General features: G+C 39.6%; 1 protein-coding gene across 1 annotated transcript; it reads left to right on the top strand.

Moving 5' to 3' along the window:
• Positions 1-915: 915 nt before the first annotated feature.
• On the top strand, positions 916-16,564 carry LOC121854104 (alpha-2-macroglobulin-P-like). The gene is made up of 21 exons (XM_042348490.1): positions 916-1,164; positions 1,397-1,540; positions 2,266-2,409; positions 2,953-3,156; positions 3,843-4,013; positions 4,512-4,686; positions 4,861-5,016; positions 5,526-5,581; positions 6,697-6,878; positions 7,532-7,760; positions 8,435-8,652; positions 9,149-9,246; positions 9,457-9,551; positions 9,907-10,057; positions 11,786-11,919; positions 12,270-12,374; positions 12,902-13,166; positions 13,731-13,882; positions 14,453-14,665; positions 15,178-15,585; positions 16,146-16,564. Exons 1-21 carry the CDS (start codon positions 916-918, stop codon positions 16,200-16,202), a joined length of 3,606 nt encoding a protein of 1,201 aa, XP_042204424.1. The 3' UTR covers positions 16,203-16,564.
• The last annotated feature ends 3,825 nt before the right edge of the window (positions 16,565-20,389 follow it).

Below are 20,389 nucleotides of genomic sequence, written 5' to 3'. Positions count from 1 at the left end.
GTGAGAGGAGGTGAGGTGAGGTGGAGGTAGGGGTGAGGGTGAGGGGGTGAGGTAGGGGTGAGGGGGAGGTAGAGTGAGGGAGGGTGAGGGGGAGGTGGGGGGGTGAGGGGAGGATGAGGGGGAAGAGCAATAGGGTGAAAGATAAAGGTGAATAACGAACTGAAAAAATGCAAGAAGTATGGAAATAAAGATGAGAATAGACAGAGAAGAAAATATAAGATATGAAAGACTAAAGTAGAAGCAGGAGATAAGGAAGAGAGAGAGAGAGAACATTACCGATGAAATAAATAGAAAGGAAAAAAAAAGAAAAAAATATTAATATCATGTTGAAATTAACACACAGGTACACCAAGACATTTAACAGTTAACATTACCACAGGGACGCTACACCATCCACGTTAAGATGCCCAACAACGTGACTCAACACCAGCATCTAGAGGTCAAGGATTATGTGTTACCGCGCTTCGAGGTGACCATCATAGCACCTCCCATCCTCCTGAAGATCAACCCTTCCTTCACCCTCACCGTCTGTGCTAAGTGAGTCTCCCCCAACAACCTGTGCTTCTGTCCTCACGAGTGGAATTATTTTTTCCCATTGGGTATAAAATTCGTGATGGTGTGTGTGTGTGTGTGTGTGTGTGTGTGTGTGTGTGTGTGTGTGTGTGTGTGTGTGTGTGTGTGTGTGTGTGTGTGTGTGTGTGTGTGTGTGTGTGTGTCATCATCACTACTACACTATCAACAACATTTCCTCCTTCAGGTACACATTCGGCCAGCCAGTAAAGGGAACAGTAGCCCTAAGAATAAACAGCTCCTCCAAATGCAACACCTTCAACACGGCCCAAGTAGGTGGTACTATTTACACCACCTCCTTCAACACACTGAAGTAATACCATATACTCCACCAACCTTTATTACATGAATGACCCTTTAGGTATTGGTCCCCTACAGATCTCAGGCTGCCGAGAAATAGTAGTGAGTACTAAGGATCTCTTCAAGGGGGAGTGTTATGTTCATACCCTCACTATCAACGCTACCGTGGAGGAGGAAGGTACAGGTGTCAGAATAAACAGTGAGGTTAAAACTGAAGTGGATGATCGACTCTTCACTTTCAAGATCCTTTCTAGGGATAATTACATGAAGCCAAATCTTCCATTCACCTTCAAGGTCTGTAAGTCCGTGTTTTTTCTTCACTAAGGTGCATTAATTAACTAAACTTTCAGGTGTATATGCAATTAAATCAGAAAATACACTTCATTACCTGTTAATTTATTCATGTATCACTGTACTTCAATATCTCCCTTAATGACTAAATCACTTCACTTCAACTCTCCAACTAACACCTGTAATTAACCCTCATTTACAAGTCTACCTATTATTTACCTGTATCCCGTCACAGGCTCGAGCTGAGAGGCCGGATGGATCAGGTGCAGTAGGGGAGCCCGTGGAGGTGTGTTGTGGTAAGTTGTGTTATAATCGCACCGTCACACACGATGGAACCTTCACCGCCTCTCTCCCACACTGTGATCAGGCGTCCATAGCGGTGAGTCCTTCGTTAGATTAGGATTCTTTATCTGTTGTTTGGGCTCTGTTTTTATTTTACTGTTATCTCCGTTGTCGGGGTTCTGTTGCCACCCTTTATTTGTTTGGGTCCTTCTATATTCTCCTTTGTCTCCGTTGTTTGGGTTCTGTTATACTTCCTGTTGTTCCCGTTGTCTTCTACCCAAAAGCTCTTCTGTTCTATGGGTCTCTATTAATCTTCTATAGTAATAACATTGTCTTTATAAATTTCTAAAAGGTCTTTGAGGTTAATGTCTTGTTCAATCATCTTCCATTGCAGTTGAAGGTACAAGAGAATTTAACAGACATCACCACCATTTTACCTTGACAATAAGACCTTTTAACACACATCACCACCATTTTACCCTGACAGAAGATCACCACCATTTTACCTTGACAATAAGAGAATTTAACAGACATCACCACCATTTTACCTTGACAATTACATGAAGCCAAATCTTCCATTCACCTTCAAGGTCTGTAAGTCCGTGTTTTTTCTTCACTAAGGTGCATTAATTAACTAAACTTTCAGGTGTATATGCAATTAAATCAGAAAATACACTTCATTACCTGTTAATTTATTCATGTATCACTGTACTTCAATATCTCCCTTAATGACTAAATCACTTCACTTCAACTCTCCAACTAACACCTGTAATTAACCCTCATTTACAAGTCTACCTATTATTTACCTGTATCCCGTCACAGGCTCGAGCTGAGAGGCCGGATGGATCAGGTGCAGTAGGGGAGCCCGTGGAGGTGTGTTGTGGTAAGTTGTGTTATAATCGCACCGTCACACACGATGGAACCTTCACCGCCTCTCTCCCACACTGTGATCAGGCGTCCATAGCGGTGAGTCCTTCGTTAGATTAGGATTCTTTATCTGTTGTTTGGGCTCTGTTTTTATTTTACTGTTATCTCCGTTGTCGGGGTTCTGTTGCCACCCTTTATTTGTTTGGGTCCTTCTATATTCTCCTTTGTCTCCGTTGTTTGGGTTCTGTTATACTTCCTGTTGTTCCCGTTGTCTTCTACCCAAAAGCTCTTCTGTTCTATGGGTCTCTATTAATCTTCTATAGTAATAACATTGTCTTTATAAATTTCTAAAAGGTCTTTGAGGTTAATGTCTTGTTCAATCATCTTCCATTGCAGTTGAAGGTACAAGAGAATTTAACAGACATCACCACCATTTTACCTTGACAATAAGACCTTTTAACACACATCACCACCATTTTACCCTGACAGTAAGACATTTAACAGATATCACCACCATTTTACCTTGACAATAAGAGAATTTAACAGACATCACCACCATTTTACCTTAACAATAAGACATTTTAACACACATCTTCCACAGAGTAAATAAGAAACTTCATTACTATTCAATACCTTCAACAGCTCAAAGGACTAACCTGCTGGACTAACATGAATGCCCCCAGGGACGATATACACTTCAGGAGGTATTTTTCACCCACCAATTCCTCCCTGACTATTCGAGCACCTGACGGTAAACTGATGTGTTCTCCTGAAGCCATCCAAGAACACGTGTTGTATGTTGCTTACTCTCGTGTCAACACTACTAGATCTGATATCACCATTCAGGTAAGATAATTGCTTTCTCTCTGTTTTTTTTCTGTTTTTCTTTTGTTTTTATATCTCTCTCTATTCCCCCCTTTCTCTCTCTCTCTCTCTCTCTCTAAAAAATGGTCTTTCGTTTTAGTGTTAACCATACATACACACACACACACACACACACACACACAACAGAAGATTTAATCAACTAATTAATATTATACTATTAAAAAAAATTTACAGGGAAAATGACATAAGATATCAGTGGACCCAAAACCTTGTTAGTTAAAATCAGACACAACATTTGAGAGATATTGCAGTAATAAATTAAGACGTATATTTTAGTGTTAGGCAGAGTTAAACATTTCACCACAGTGCTAAATTATTCAGTCACCGTATTTATTGTATATTATTCAGTCATTTACGTATTTATTGTATATTATTCATTCAGTCACCGTATTTATTGTATATTATTCAGTCATTTACGTATTTATTGTATATTATTCATTCAGTCACCGTATTTATTGTATATTATTCAGTCATTTACGTATTTATTGTATATTATTCATTCAGTCACCGTATTTATTGTATATTATTCAGTCATTTACGTATTTATTGTATATTATTCATTCATTTACGTATTTATCCCATAGTTCTTCATTTATTAGTTTATTCTATATTTCTTCATTTATTAATTTGTTACTGTCACTCTCCAGGTTGTGTCGCGGGGCAAAATCCAGTACTTTAAATCACAACAGGTGGCTAATGAGAGGCCACTGACCGACCCTCACCTGCTGGCACCTCTCCCGCCCCTCCCTCCTCACTACCAGAGAGGAGAGTTCAAACTATCTATATTTCTGCCACCTACCGCCTCCCCCATCGTTAAGGTAAGTAGGTGGTGTTGGTGGTGTGGTGAGAGTGTATGGTGGTGTTGCAGGTGTAGTGAGAGTGTATGGTGGTGTTGCAGGTGTAGTGAGAGTGTATGGTGGTGTTGCAGGTGTAGTGAGAGTGTATGGTGGTGTTGCAGGTGTAGTGAGAGTGTATGATGGTGTTGCAGGTGTAGTGAGAGTGTATGATGGTGTTGCAGGTGTAGTGAGAGTGTTTGATGGTGTTGCAGGTGTTGTATGCAGGAGTGTATGATGGCAGGTGTAGTGAGAGTGTGTGATGGTGTTGCAGGTGTGAGAGTGCATGGTGGTGTTGCAGGTGTAGTGAGAGTGTATGGTGGTGTTGCAGGTGTAGTGAGAGTGTGGTGGTGGTGTTGCAGGTGTAGTGAGAGTGTGGTGGTGGTGTTGCAGGTGTAGTGAGAGTGTATGATGGTGTTGCAGGTGTAGTGAGAGTGTATGATTGTGTTGCAGGTGTAGTGAGAGTGTATGATGGTGTTGCAGGTGTTGGTATGGTGTATCCGGGAGGACGGTGAGGTAGTATCAGACACGCGGGAGCTGGAGGTGGAGAAGTGTCTCGTCAACCGCGTCAACCTGACCTTGACGGCGGATGTGGCCAGGCCAGGAGCGGTGGCCATGGTGGACCTCGTCTCACCCCCCTACTCTCTGTGTAGCCTCGGTAACTCGTATTCAAGATATTTTAATTATTTTCGTTTTAAGATGAAGCACAGAACATTCTCACAGGTGTTCAGGAAGCATTATGTTCCCAAGACAGGTGTAGTGGACAGGTATGCTTCGGTCTTGATATCTCCCCTCAACAGGTGTACACATGTTACTCTACCTCTCTCAACAGGTGTGGTAGACAGGAGTGTGGAGTTGTTGGCCCCTCAGAGGAACACCCTGACTGTGGACAAAGTGTTTGAGGTGGTTAGGCCATACACCATCACAGATACACTTAACCACGAGGAACTTGACGACCTCTATTGTAAGATCAAACTCGATGATGGAGGTGAGGGATTATTTTTATCTACCATGTGGTATAATGAAGCCCTACGTGCGTCATCATCATCATTGTTGGTATTATCATTATCATTATATTCATCATTATTATTATTACTAACTGTTATCATTATCTTCATTATCCTCATTATTATTATCACTATCACCATTATCCTTATCATTACCATCATCATCATCATCATCATCATCATCATCATCATCATCATTATCATCATCATCTTGCAGATTTTTACTCAATATATTCCGCAATAACGTATACAGTACAGCTAAATCACACACATCAAAACTCAATAACAAGTTTAAACTCTGTACCTGTAATTACTCAACCAAACACCTGTCTATATTGACCTGTCGACTAGATAACATACATGAAGGAGGGATTTAAGAATTCTATTACCTTAAGTGTATTAATTATCTCACCTTAAAGCTAATTACAGGTATTATTTTTTTACCTGTATTATGGTTATTTTATTATTGTTTGGTTGTGTTTTCTGACAGAGGCGAAGGCATTGGATTATCAAACCAAAGACGTCGATGCCCTACGGATGTTTGACGTGAGTTTCTTATCATAAAGTGAACGTTTTTATCTAATTTTATCTGTATGGTGTTAGTGTTATCAATAGATTCTTATCATTAGAAGAGCCACGATCCAGTGTACTAAATAATGTAATGTTTTTACTTCATTTAGTTTAGTCTTTTCTTGTTTTATATTCCTTCCTTCCTTCCTTCCTTCCTTCCTTCACTAATCATTCTATCTCCTCACATCCTCCCTTCCCTCACCCCTCACTTTCGTTTCTTCCCACAGGATACAGGAGTCTACGTGCTGAGCGACATTACCCTGGAGACGAGGCCGTGTGAGGAAAGTGAGTTAATAATGATAATAATAATAATAATAATAATAATAATAATAATAATAATAATAATAATAATAATAATAATAATAATAATAATAATAATAATAATAATAATAATAATAATAATAATTCAATCAAACACGATCCCTCTTTACGTAAAAGTTATCAATCTTGACTCGTCACTAGCAATTTACATGTGACCTTTTTTGTCACACACACACACACACACACACACACACACACACAGACACACACACACAGACAGACAGACACACACACACACACACAAGGCTACATTAATAGAATCATATGAATTACTATGACTTATGGTTCTTTCTTGTCGTTGTTTACAGAGCCACCAACCTACCGCCCACTATACAATAAATGGAGAGGGGTAAGTAAGCTTTGGAAGGGGTAAGTAAGCTTTGGAGTGGGGTAACTAAGCTTTGGAAGGGGTAAGTAAGCTTTGGAGTGGGGTAACTAAGCTTTGGAAGGGGTAACTAAGCTTTGGAATGGGGTAAGTAAGCTTTGGAGTGGGGTAAGTAAGCTTTAGAGTGGGTTAACTAAGCTTTGGAATGCGTTTTGTTCTAGTGTTTTATATACCACACTGTCTGGGGGAGGCTGGAGGCCACGTTTAAAAAAAAGTAGTAGTAGTAGAGGTAATAGTAGTAGTATTAGTAGTAGTACTAGTAGTAGAGATAACAGTAATAGTATTAGTAGTAGTACTAGTAGTAGAGGTAATAGTAGTAGCTCATCTATTAAACTTCAATTCATGTATTTATCTTACGTTAATTATGTTCGTCTCGACCTCAAAGGGACCACAACAAACTGTTCAATTCGCCAAGGCACCACCACCACCTCCTACCTCTTCGCTTAACCGACAGGAGTCCCAGTTTATTAAAGTCGGTGTGCCTGACGAAGTAGAAGAAGAAACTCCAACAGATGCCCCAAGGACCGAGTTCCCTGAAACATGGCTCTGGGATCTGCTACCTGTTCCGTAAGTGTTCCTAAAGTAGCCTGAAACATGGCTCTGGGATCTGTTTATTGTTCCGTAAGTGTTCCTAAAGTAGCCTGAAACATGGCTCTGGGATCTGCTACCTGTTCCGTAAGTGTTCCTAAAGTAGCCTGAAACATGGCTCTGGGATCTGCTACCTGTTCCGTAAGACATGGCTCTGGGATCTGCTACTTGTTCCGTAAGTGTTCCTAAAGTAGCTGAAACATGGCTCTGGGATCTGCCACCTGTCGTAAGTGTTCCTAAAGTAGTTCCTCGAAACATGGCCTGGGATCTGCTATCTGTTCCGAAGACATGGCTCTGGGATCTGCTACTTGTTCCGTAAGTGTTCCTAAAGTAGCCTGAAACATGGCTCTGGGATCTGCTAGTTAGTGTTCCTAAAGTAGAAATTGTTCCATGTAGCTGAAACATGGCTCTGGGATCTGCTACCTGTTCCGTAAGTGTTCCTAAAGTAGCCTGAAACATGGCTCTGGGATCTGTTTATTGTTCCGTAAGTGTTCCTAAAGTAGCCTGAAACATGGCTCTGGGATCTGCTACCTGTTCCGTAAGACATGGCTCTGGGATCTGCTACTTGTTCCGTAAGTGTTCCTTAGTTTACAGTTGTACCGAAGGACTGTGGGAAATACTGTTCCTTGCAGAGCGTCCGGGTTCCTGAGGCAGAAAGTGACATTGCCAGACACCATCACACAGTGGGTGGGGAAGGCGGTGTGTGTCCATCCCAAGAAGGGCGTGGGGCTGTCTCAGAGGGCATCCATTACCACCTTCATCCCCTTCTTCATCGACCTGACACTCCCGCCCTCCGTCAAGCGTGGCGAGGTCCTCCACGTCAAAGTTTCCGTCTTCAACTACGTCAACCACTCATTACCGGTAAAACTTTAACTACGTCAACCAACTATCACTCCATGAAAAGTCTTATTGAACTCTACCAGCCAAAACTAATAAGTCTTGATCGACCTTTGCCATACACCTCTACTGAGTCTTACAACACCAGTCCTCCTCCTCAAGGTGAAATAATATCTCATATTTGATCGACAATTATAATACTTTAAAATACCAAATAGCTTTCACAGCAATTTTTTCAACTCTCACTATAAGCCTCTAACATCCATAATGATCTAAGACTCTATAGCTTAAGAAAAAGTCAATGATCAAGAAGTTTATACAGAATTTTTTTACATTTTTGGTTCTGGTAACACTGTCTTCTTTTAAGTACCTGGACAAGATTCTTCCCATAACCTAACCTAGCCCAACCAACCTAACCCGACCTAACGTAACCCAACCTAACCTAACATAACCTAACCTACCCAGTCCATCACAGCCCACAATGATATTAATAGATATTATTTTAGGTCATCTTTTGTGCTCTGTTGGTATCCTATATTCGTCATTGTAATACAGTAAAGCCTTCATATAACGAACTTATCTCTCCATGAAATCCGTTATTTGGAGGTTTGACATATAGTGGACTCTCGATATAACGGACTTTCATCTCTATATAGTTCGTTAAATGGAGGGTTCACTGCTTTCTCCTCATGCCATAGGTGACGGTAATACTACAGAAGAGTAAACAACTGGAGGTGATCAAGACACAGGAACAACTACCGCCGGGTCAACACAGGTCATGTGTAGCAGCGCAGGAGAAGGTGGTCCATACTGTAGAGGTCAAGCCGCTGGCCATCGGTGACGTCAACATCAGTGTTTTGGCGTATGTGGACAACACCATTAAGACTGTAGACTGCGACGTTGGCGAGTCATTCAGGTGTGGACTATAACCTAACCTAACCTAACCAAACCTAACCTATCTTAACCTAACCAAACCTAACGTAACCTATCTTAACCTAACCAAACCTAACGTAACCTATCTTAACCTAACCAAACCTAACGTAACCTAACCTATCCTAAGCAAACCTAACCTAACCTGATTGTTGATTTACTATCATTGATTCTTATCACTACATCACCATCAAGTAAAGGACTTCACTATACAGGGTGATCAAAAACTATTCTCTTCACCATTCACCGTAACCTTTTTCACTATTCACCATAAATACAACGAGGTATACAAACCCTATATGTATATAACAGGTAAAAATTATATTATTAATTATCACAGGTGTACAGAGACTTGTTAATTAACCTGTATAACTGATTCTGATGAGTTAGTGCCATTTGATATGTTGTTTAAGGAAGGTGTAGAGTATTGCATGTTGACTGCTTACTGTAGAGCATTTAATTACCTTTTGTCTTCTTCTCAGGGATTATTTGATTAAGTCAATCAATGTAGAGGCTGAGGGCTTCCCTAGGGAGGACACCTGGACCACCTATGTCTGTCCTCAAGGTGAGAATAACCTGTGTTTATTATTGGAGCTGCTGCACACACACACACACACACACACACACACACACACACACACACACACACACACACACACCTGTCAGAACACTTAAGAGAGATGAAAGTTACTCAGATATCACCGCTAAAAGAGCTGCCAAATTCCTCTTACATTAAATATTACCTCACTTAACCTCCCCACAGAAGACAAGGCTCTGGGCACGAAGCCAGACCTGTGGGAGGTGACAGTACCGGAGGGCGTGGTGAAGGGGTCAGCCAGAGGTTGGGTCACAGTCATTGGTGACCTTCTCGCCCTAACACTCGAGGTCAGTATAGGTGTGTGATAGTTGGTACAGAGGAGAGAGAATCGACATTTACTTGTTTGTTTGTTTTATATACTTGAGGTCAACGTCTGTCTGTCTGTCATATAATTACATCCAGAAATAATTATTGACATATCACCTGTTTTTAGAACTATATTAATTTATGAAGGTGATTTTTGCACACTACTGATAGTGCTGGTGTATATAACTAATAGTGGTGTACATAACTAACATAACTAATAGTGGTGTACATAACTAATAGTGGTACTAATAGTGGTGCAATAGTGGTGTACATAACTAATAGTGGTGTACATAACTAATAGTGATGTACATAACTAATGATAATAACATCTTACAGAACTTAGGGTCATTAATCCGCCTGCCAACTGGTGGTGGGGAACAGAACATGATCAACTTCGCTCCCAATATCTACATCCAACAGTACCTGACGGCAACCAAACAAACCACACCCCAGACGACCAAGAACCTTATCACATACATGGAGAGAGGTGACTGTCTTAAACATCAATACTGTCTTAAACATCATTACTGTCTTAAGCATCATTACTGTCTTAAACATCAATACTGTCTTAAACATCAATACTGTCTTAAACATCAATACTGTCTTAAACATCAATACTGTCTTAAACATCATTACTGTCTTAAACATCATTAATGTCTTAAACATCATTACTGTCTTAAACATCAATACTGTCTTAAACATCAATACTGTCTTAAACATCATTACTGTCTTAAACATCAATACTGTCTTAAACATCAATACTGTCTTAAACATCAATACTGTCTTAAACATCAATACTGTCTTAAACATCATTACTGTTTTAAACATCATTACTGTTTTAAACATCATTACTGTCTTAAACATCAATGCTGTCTTAAACATCATTACTGTCTTAAACATCATTACTGTCTTAAACATCATTTCTGTCTTAAACATCAATCCTGTCTTAAACATCAATACTGTCTTAAACATCATTACTGTCTTAAACATCAATACTGTCTTAAACATCATTACTGTCTTAAACATCAATACTGTCTTAAACATCAATACTGTCTTAAACATCAATACTGTCTTAAACATCAATACTGTCTTAAACATCATTACTGTTTTAAACATCATTACTGTTTTAAACATCATTACTGTCTTAAACATCATTACTGTCTTAAACATCATTACTGTAAACATCAATCATTACTGTCTTAAACATCATTATGTCTTAAACATCAATACTGTCTTAAACATCATTGTCTTAAACATCAATGCTGTCTTAAACATCAATACTGTCTTTCTGTCTTAAACATCAATACTGTCTTAAACATCAATACTGTCTTAAACATCAATACTGTCTTAAACATCATTACTGTCTTAAACATCAATACTGTCTTAAACATCAATACTGTCTTAAACATCAATACTGTCTTAAACATCAATACTGTCTTAAACATCATTACTGTTTTAAACATCATTACTGTTTTAAACATCATTACTGTCTTAAACATCAATGCTGTCTTAAACATCATTACTGTCTTAAACATCATTACTGTCTTAAACATCATTACTGTCTTAAACATCAATACTGTCTTAAACATCATTACTGTCTTAAACATCAATACTGTCTTAAACATCAATACTGTCTCAAACATCAATACTGTCTTAAACATCATTACTGTCTTAAACATCAATACTGTCTTAAGCATCATTACTGTCTTAAGCATCATTATCAGTTATCATCTTTCTCCGTGACATTGTTAGGGCTGTGATAATGAGGTGTTCTGAGTTAGCAATTATAGGTAAACTAACATTATAAACGACATGGTTGGGTAGTTTAGTGTGTGTAAGATAGGGGAATTATCATGCCATAGGGACCTAATGATATAAGCCTGTGTTTCTGTGTATTATAATCCCTGTATGATGAATCATTCTGGTGTAAATTATTCTATAAATAATTTTCTCTGAATTATTAACTTTTTTATATAACATCAAGATTAAATGGAAAAAAAGTGTTTAAATTTAGTCAGGAAAGTGAGTTAATTATTTCTCTGCGATACCTTGTTCATAATATACCTTATATCGGCGTCTTTAACCTAACCTGACCTAAGCTGACCTAACCTAACTTGACCTAACCTTACCTAACGCATCACTGTGACAAATATATATTACAAGGACAGTACTTGGGCTATTACCAACAAACAGTACTCCTATATTTTCACTTCAGGTTATCAGCGAGAACTTCAATACCGACATCCTGACGGTTCCTTCAGCGCCTTTGGTAAAACTGACAGGACCGGCTCCACCTGGCTTACTGCCTTTGTCGTCAAATCGTTCGCTCAGGCTCAACCCTTTATTCTGGTGAGTTGGCGGGGGGTGGGGGAGTACACACACACACACACACACACACACACACACACACACACACACACACACACACACACACACACACACACCTTCCTAGACCATCTTTACTCTCCCTGTTTACATAATTTTCTGAATATCCTTCTATATGACCAACCAACACAACCTAACCTAACCACCATCTTTTATTAGACATATTAGAGAATTTAAGGTTGAGATAGATAGATAGATAGATAGATAGAAGCCTGTGTATACTAGTGGTATATGTTACATGATCTCTTGTTGGCAGCAATAAGTTGGACGCTATGATCACCACCTCTGTACTGTACACACTCTCACCCCCACAGATCGACAAAGACGACCTCGCTAAGTCCACAAGTTGGTTACTCTCAAAACAAGGAAAAGACGGCTGTTTTATATCCACTGGGAAGGTCTTACATAAGGGGATGAAAGTAAGAATGGCGTTATCTCAGACGATTCTTTCCCTAAAATGTAATATTTCTTATGTTCCTTTTATTTCACTGTAATATTATTCGTGTTAATGAAGAGAAGTCTCGAGATATTATAATTATGGAGGTTATGTCTGGCCTCTGATGTTTATATGTGTGAAAATATCGTGTATATATTTCCTTAATACTTATCATTATAATCACACTAGTTATACAGTGCCTGGAGGTAGTTTGATATACAGGGTGGCCGAAAAAGAATGCCCAGATTTTTATTGGTTGGTTATTAAATTCTGGGTATTCTTTTTTGATTGACTCTGTATTTATGATATTGATTGAAGAGTATATCATGATAATAGTATGAGGAGGTGATGACGATAACACTCTGTCTGTCTGAAGCTTCTCCCCACCTCCTCCTAAAACCCTCTTGCGACCTCTTGTGACGAGGTGTGGTATTTCTGGTTAATGGTCAGCCAGTTCCATAATAAGATGCTTCACGTTCACATAAGCTTCATCATAAACTGTTGATGAAGGGCGGCGTTGATGGACGTGAGTCACCGGTGCCCTTGACGGCGTACGTGATGGTGGCGCTGCTGGAGGCTGGAGAGGACCTTACTAGTGTTGGGGTGAAGGAGGCGATCCGCTGCATCACCTCCCACCAGGTCTACGATCCATACGTCATGAGCCTAAAAGCCTACGCCCTTGCCCTCGCCAACATGCCTGAAGCTGAGGCAGTTATACAGGACGTGGTGACCATGGTGAACGAGCATAAGATCCCAGACAAATTCTTTATCAATGGTAAGTTTTATTCACTACTAATAATGCGAGGATCTTACTACACAGGCATAGTACAACCACACCAAGTCCTGTCGCCTCTCCTCCTGAACCACGAACCCCGGGATTCAGACTCGTGAACCCGATGGACAGAATAATGCATTAGTGTTTACAACATCGGGTTCACGAATCTGAATCCCGGGGTTCGTGGAGCAACAGAAGAGGCTATGGGTCTTTCGTGGGTGACTCCATCAAGACACTAGGTACCCAAACATTATCAGAGTAAAAAGACAGCCATCATAATTAAGCTTGGCATCATCTCCTGTGAGTAAACATCTCATTTTGGTAAACACTGAAGAGCTTGATACACTTGGTAGCCCTGACGTACAGTAGTGTGTGACATCCCTTCACTGACCTGTACGTTGCTTTTTGGTTCGAAATATTTATAATGTTGTTTTTTTATAATTATACGAAACAAAATGCACGAAGATATAATTGACATAACATAACACATCCCAACTCACAACATAATCACCAATAGTAATCTTTATCGGCTCTAACTTTAGTTTTTCCTTATATCTGTGGTAGGGAAAGGTACTGCACTGGCTGTTGAAGGTTCTGGCTACTTGATGCTGGCAATAATGGCTCATGATCCCCGTAAGTTCCACACACAAGCCATGAATTTAGCTAAGTGGATCACCAAACACAGGAACGGACAAGGTGGTTTCATCTCTACACAGGTGACTAGTTCCACAACACCCTACTTAATGCTACAACTAATAAAAACGTAACAAAATGTCTATTCTATCTTATTTAAATCTTGAGGAAGGAATTTCTTTATGGTGCTTCTCATGAACAGAAAATGGAAGCCTCAGTTTAGTGGAATAGACAGAGAGAAAATAAATCTCTACCTTCCATCTCACACCAGCTTTTGAACTTTGTATTATTATATTAGAAAGGTAAATATACTTAAATATTTACGGTCTAATGAATAATAATCTTATGTACAATGTTAATTTATGGATATTTCGAAGTTTAGTTTAACAAGTTTGTGTGAAAGGCTAAACAAAGAGGTGAATTTGGCTCTCTTTATGTCTAGTCGTATTATAAGACGATTCTTTAGTATTTTTTTATCTCTAATAATTAAACATTTTATGTATCAAATTTATGTGGCTATGATTATAATTCAAAGATTATTTTTATTTAAATTAGAGTTATAAGGACGAGGAGAGACGGAAAGTGGTATCCAGGAACTAACTCTCAATATATATCTTTCTCTTTAAAACAAACTATTCCTCTCTCTCCTCCAGGACACCGTGGTGGCGCTACAGGCACTGGCCAGATTCTCAGCCTACACCTACAGGGAGTCTATGGAACTGACCGTCATCCTGAAAGCTAATGGACTACATCATAAATTCGTCGTCAACAACAACAACAAACTACTACAGCAATTGGTGATGTTACCTAATATACCCACCTTCGTTAATCATACTGTGACAGGTGAAGGGTGTGCTGTTGTCCAGGTGAGTCGTGTGTTGTTGTCCAGGTGAGTCGTGTGATGATATGCTCCTCCCCTCCTCCACCTCTCAGCCTCTTCTTGTCTCTTAACTTAGTATCATTTTGTTTATTCTCTTTCATCATATTTGAGTTGAGTTATATCACGGTATAGACACTTGTATCTGTTGCTGTGGTCTTAACAGTTATATTATCGTAATTGAATCAGGTGTCTGGCGTTAATTGATCACCAAACTCATTACCAAATCATTGTTCAGGTTTATTCGTTTTCAACTAAACTTTGATATCGAATATTGAATAAATATCTTATGTAGATTTTTAGAAGATTATTGAACTCTGGTGTGGATATAATATATTTTTTTTATTCATTAATGGTAAAGAATGTATGGAAGAGTCTAGCGTTGTCTGTGTTGGAACTATGTAAACACTGTATATGTTAAATTACGCCCTTACTCTACACAAACGGATACTAACTTGTCCTCCCTTCCTCCCTTCCTATCTTGTTTTCCTCTGGCCTCAGGCTGTTCTCCGCTACAACAACATCAAGCCAGACCCCAGTGACGCCTTCTCAGTCCACGTCATCACCCACACACCGTCAGACAAGAACTGTATCACCAAACACATCAGGGTCTGTGCCTCTTACCTCCTCAGTGACGGAACCTCCAACTTGGCCATCATAGAGGTAAACATAGTGACCGGGTACCTCCCTATGAAGGACGACCTCCAACAAGTCATACATGAGAACCCCAACGTGATTATGAGGGCTGATGTGGACGGGAGTAAAGTGTTATTCTATGTGAAGGAGTTTGCGTCGTCCAAGGAGGTGTGTGTAGAGTTCCGAGTGGTGCGTGAAGTGGACGTAGAGTTAGTCAAGCCAGGTACTGTGCTGGTTTACGACTATTACCAACCCGGGTTCCACATCAGTAAGGTCAGTGTTGGGTTTGTTTTGGTTTTAACCCATGACCAGATAAATGCAAGTGGCAATACTCTACACATCTTGACTGCCATCTCCAACACTTCCTAACTCTACCAGCTTAACTCCTTGAGAAACCTGACTATATTCTTAAGATGTGATAATATAATTTAGCTCTTAATTACCACAAACTAATCCCATGACCTATTTAGTTTGATTGCCTCAGTCACTTTACTATCTAAACTCTAACTTCCTCTAAATCCGCATCACATAAACACCCCCAATACTAAATCCACTTTCAATAGAATCACCAATACCCGTATCTACTTTTTACCTTTCAATGTCATCTCTTAACACCAAACCTTAATAAATTCCTGCACTTTGTTGTTATTGATCATTCACACATTACCCTTTCTAATATGTACTCTATATATGTTTATTTATATACGGGAGTTACAAGACGAAGAACGAGATTGACTTTAAAGTTGTATATAAAGTCACATATGTCAGGGTAGCTAGTAGTGTTGTTGTGGTTGTCATGAATGTGTTAATCGTCTCCTCTCGCCCTGTTTCAGACCTACACCCTCCCCCCAGCCACCGATTGTGTCTATTACTCTACTCAAAGAGGATAGAAGATACCAAGACTTATGAAATACACCTCGGATGATGATGGATAAAATTGATAATATTAAGCTACTGCAGATGATGGGGGATGATTCGGGTGGTATAAAACGTCACGGATGATGAAAGATGAAATAGATAAGAGACTACAGATGATACTACAGATACTACGGATGATACTACAGATACTACGGATGATACTACAGATGATGAAGAATGACAAAGATGATAAGTCAAAGATGATGGAGGATCAAACAATTGGAGGAACAGAACAATAGAACACAAGAAGAAGAAGAACATAAGAAAATAAGGAGTCTGCAATATGTCCGTGTGTGTGTGTGTCTCTATTGATTGCTATGGAAAAATTTTTAAATCACACTAAGTTGTAAAATATTGTGGTTAAATAAATGGTAATAATTGTTGTACTGTTCTGTTCTCCATTGTTAGCGTCTATGTTTATTTTATTTTGTTCAATGCCCCCCTAATGAGTTGACCTCTCACCACCCCTATGAGATGACCTTTGACCTCACACCCCCCTACGAGTTGAACTTTTGACCTCACCCCTACGAGTTGAACTTTTGACCTCACACCCCCCTTTAAGATGACCTTTTGACCTCTCCCCCTCTGCGAGTTGACATTTGACCTCTCACCCCTATGAAATGACCTCTGACCCCTCGCCCTCCTGATATTCAATAACAATAACAAATATTACAGTTCAATATGTGGTATGAAAGTAAAAACAAAGCATTGAAAATTCTTCCATTTACTGTACAATACTATTTTCATACACCATTTATAAAGGTAATACAAATAATTCATATGATGGATGGTTCTGGCTATTGTCACTTATGCTCCTGCCATTATAGATATAGTGTGTGTGTGTGAGTGTGTGTGTGTGTGAGTGTGTGTGTGTGTGTGTGAGTGTGTGTGTGTGTGTGTGAGAGTGTGTGTGTTTGTGTGTGAGTGTAAAATATAATATTTTTTTTGAAATAAGTTTTACCCATGTACTTTATTCCTCATCCTCGTCCTGTACCTCGTTATTCCCTCATTTATCATTAGTTTAATCTTCTTCCCTCGTACCGTCGTTGAAGACACACACACAATATACTTTAGTACCGGTAAGACTGTGTTGGTGCTCTCTCGTTAAAGAAGATGGTATTCTCTCTCCTCCTCTACCTCTCTTCCTCCTCCTCTTCCTCTTTTAGCTCTTCTTCTTCTTCTTCTTCTTCTCGCTCTAATGGCATCACGATAGAGAGTTTTAAAAGGGAAACCTCACCTCCATTAATTTACCTGCAGTAAGTAATTTCATATATACTGTACTTGTAACAAAAATTAATGTTGTATAGCTATTATTATTAGTAGTTATTAATATTAGTAGTAGTAGTAGTTAGTATTATTATTATTAGTATTATTATTGTTTGTTGTGTAGTAACTCAGAACAAATGTTTAAGAATAATTATGAAAGAAAGGAAGGGTCTCTCTCTCTCTCTCTCTCTCTCTCTCTCTCTCTCTCTCTCAGTACTAGCCATAAAAGATGTGCCGTGTTGGGTTGCAAGCAGCAGCTGACCCTCCACCATTAAGAAGAGTAATGACTTCTGTGGCTGAATTCTGAGTGTGACCTCTTTGGCGGGAGGGGGGGGGGGTTACTGCACGTCTGAATGTGTTACAACATTGTCCTGTGACTGCCTACTGCCTCAACACGAGAGATCCCTAGGCTGATGAATGAGTTACATAGGTGGTGATCACTCCTGAAGGTGTTAATAGACTGAGGAGTTAGATAAATGTCAACACAGAGATGACCGAAGAGTTGTGGATACCTAACATACACACACAGACACACAGACACACACACAGACACACACACACAGACGACAGTGTTTCACATATAACACAAGATAATATATCACGTCTTTTACGACACCATTCCTAAGTGTGTACCCCAACTGCTGCTATCCACCTCCACTACCCACCCACAAACTGCTACTAGATACCTCCTTCTCCACCCAGTACCTCTTCCATCACCTCCACCAACCACCTCATCCACCCACCACCTCCACGTAAAAAAAAATAACACGCAGACATTTGGTGGTTATCATTTGAGAATTCCGTGCAGGCGATCATTAGAGAAAAAGCTCGCCGGGGGAAGACTTATTGTGGGAGAAACTTCATTGTTGGTGAGGTCATATATTGTGAGGGTTGTTGGGGGTAAACCTCATGGTAATGTGTGTGTGTGTGTGTGTGAGTGAGAGTGTGAGTGAGTGTGTGTGTGTGTGTGAGTGAGAGTGTGTGTGAGAGTGTGTGTCTGTGTGAGAGTGTGTGTGAGTGTGTGAGTGAGTGTGTGTGAGTGTGTGAGAGTGTGTGTGAGAGTGTGTGTGAGTGTGTGTGTGAGTGAGAGTGTGTGTGAGTGTGTGTGAGTGTGTGAGTGAGAGTGTGTGTGAGTGTGTGAGAGTGTGTGTGTGTGTGCGAGTGAGAGTGTGTGTGAGAGAGAGTGTGTGTGTGTGAGAGAGTGTGTGTGAGAGTGTGTGTGTGTGTGTGTGTGTCGGGGGATTCTGTGGAGAAGTTCCATTAGAATTTTAAGGAAATTTTCAAATAATTCACATTTTTTTTTAATTGTCTGAAAAATAAATCTTATTTTGGATTTTTTTAAACATCTTTGTCTAATACTAAAACTCAACCTTAACTAGATATTGTTACGTTCTTTTCAGATTAATTAAAACAGAAACATAATATACAGAAGCCTTGTGAATTGAGACTCGGGGCTGATTGGGTACACGGAGTCGAATTCATGACGTTTTTTTAAGAGACCGAGGCCAACAGTGATTAAGAGGTTCACTTATCTAGAGGTAAGTGTTTGTTTTATGTTGACGGTGTCCATATATCATATTACTTGTTCTCTGTCACTTGTGTTATTCATTTATCTTTGATTCGTCTTTATTAATTTTTTACACTCTCGCCTTTATTCATTTTCTTCACTGTCTGGTTAGCATAAGGTTAGGTTAGGTTTGCTTATGGTTAGGTTAGGTTTGCTTATGGTTAGGTTAGGTTTTCTTTGCTCAAGGTTAAGTTAGGTTAGCGTTTGGAAGGTTAGGTTAAGTTAGGTTAGGTTTGCTTAGCTTGAAGGTTAGGTTAGTTTTCCTGAGCATAAGGTTAAGTAAGGTTAGCTTAGCTTAGCTCAGGTTAACGTTCCGGAGGTGAGGTTAGGTTAACGTTTGGTAGGTTAAGTTAGGTTAGGTTGAATGATTTAATTAACCTTAAGATGTAATAAAACTCTCTGGCTGTCACATCAGTATTAAAAGACAAACTTTATATACAAATGAATATAAAGTCCCATGAGAGAAGAAAAAATCCTCTGAGATCCTTCTAGTGTAGGAGTCCAGAGTCCTTTACAGGCAGTTCCCACCTGTAATCCTACCCAAGCCTGAAGGATTTGCCTCTCGTGGTATACAGAGAGAAGAATACCTTGAGTGTATCCCAAGGGTTTACGACACAGGGACAGCCTACACCTGAATATACTCCTCAGTGTTTACATCTTCCGCGTCGCCGACTCTTCTCAGTAGCTTAAACTCTCCCCTCCCCTGCCCTGCCCACACTCTCTCTCTCACTATCCATCTCCTTCTCGTAACTCTCTCTTCCTCGTCTCCACCTCCTCCTAACTCTCTCTTCTTCTTTCTCTCTCTCTTGTAACTCGTTCTCTCCTCCTAACTCTCTTCCACTCTCCCCAACACCCCTTTCTTCTCAGTCCCACACAGCCCCTTTGCTTGCACGTCTATATTTTCGTTTCTTTTACACTGCCTTCCTGTATGTGCCCTGATCCTCCATGCGCGGCTCATCACAGGTTGTATATATTCCAAGGTAGAGAGGCGGTTGTAAAGTACTCAGTGACACAAAAATAATGAAATTAATTTTTGGGAGATCTTATATTTTTTTTTATCTCTTAAGTGCGTAGGTTCGAGCCCCGTAGAAGGAAAATTGGGGTTATTTCGCATTCCAACCACGTTTTTGTGTTATTTGTATGTATTATATTATATTATATTACATTACATTGCATACATACATACATAGATCATATCCAATCTTAAGTCAAAAGAAAAAAGGAAATTTACACATTCTGAAACACCTTTTATTAAAACCTACAACTAAAAAAAACATAACTCCTTGACCGTACTTAAGGACATAACAAATAAAACAATACTATACA

The sequence above is a fragment of the Homarus americanus genome, unplaced genomic scaffold (assembly GCF_018991925.1).
Source record: "Homarus americanus isolate GMGI-L3 unplaced genomic scaffold, GMGI_Hamer_2.0 scaffold25195, whole genome shotgun sequence".
Lineage (NCBI taxonomy): Eukaryota > Metazoa > Arthropoda > Malacostraca > Decapoda > Nephropidae > Homarus > Homarus americanus.
The sequence above is the reverse complement of the archived record's forward strand: the minus strand, read 5'-3'. Positions and strand labels throughout refer to the sequence as shown.

Excerpts from the sequence above, each read along its gene's own strand:
- LOC121854104 (XM_042348490.1), top strand. The coding sequence starts at position 916 with ATGAATGACCCTTTAGGTATTGGTCCCCTACAGATCTCAGGCTGCCGA. Across the intron at positions 13,883-14,452 it reads GTGGTTTCATCTCTACACAG|GACACCGTGGTGGCGCTACA; the intron begins GTGACTAGTTCC and ends TCTCTCCTCCAG. Across the intron at positions 14,666-15,177 it reads AAGGGTGTGCTGTTGTCCAG|GCTGTTCTCCGCTACAACAA; the intron begins GTGAGTCGTGTG and ends CTCTGGCCTCAG.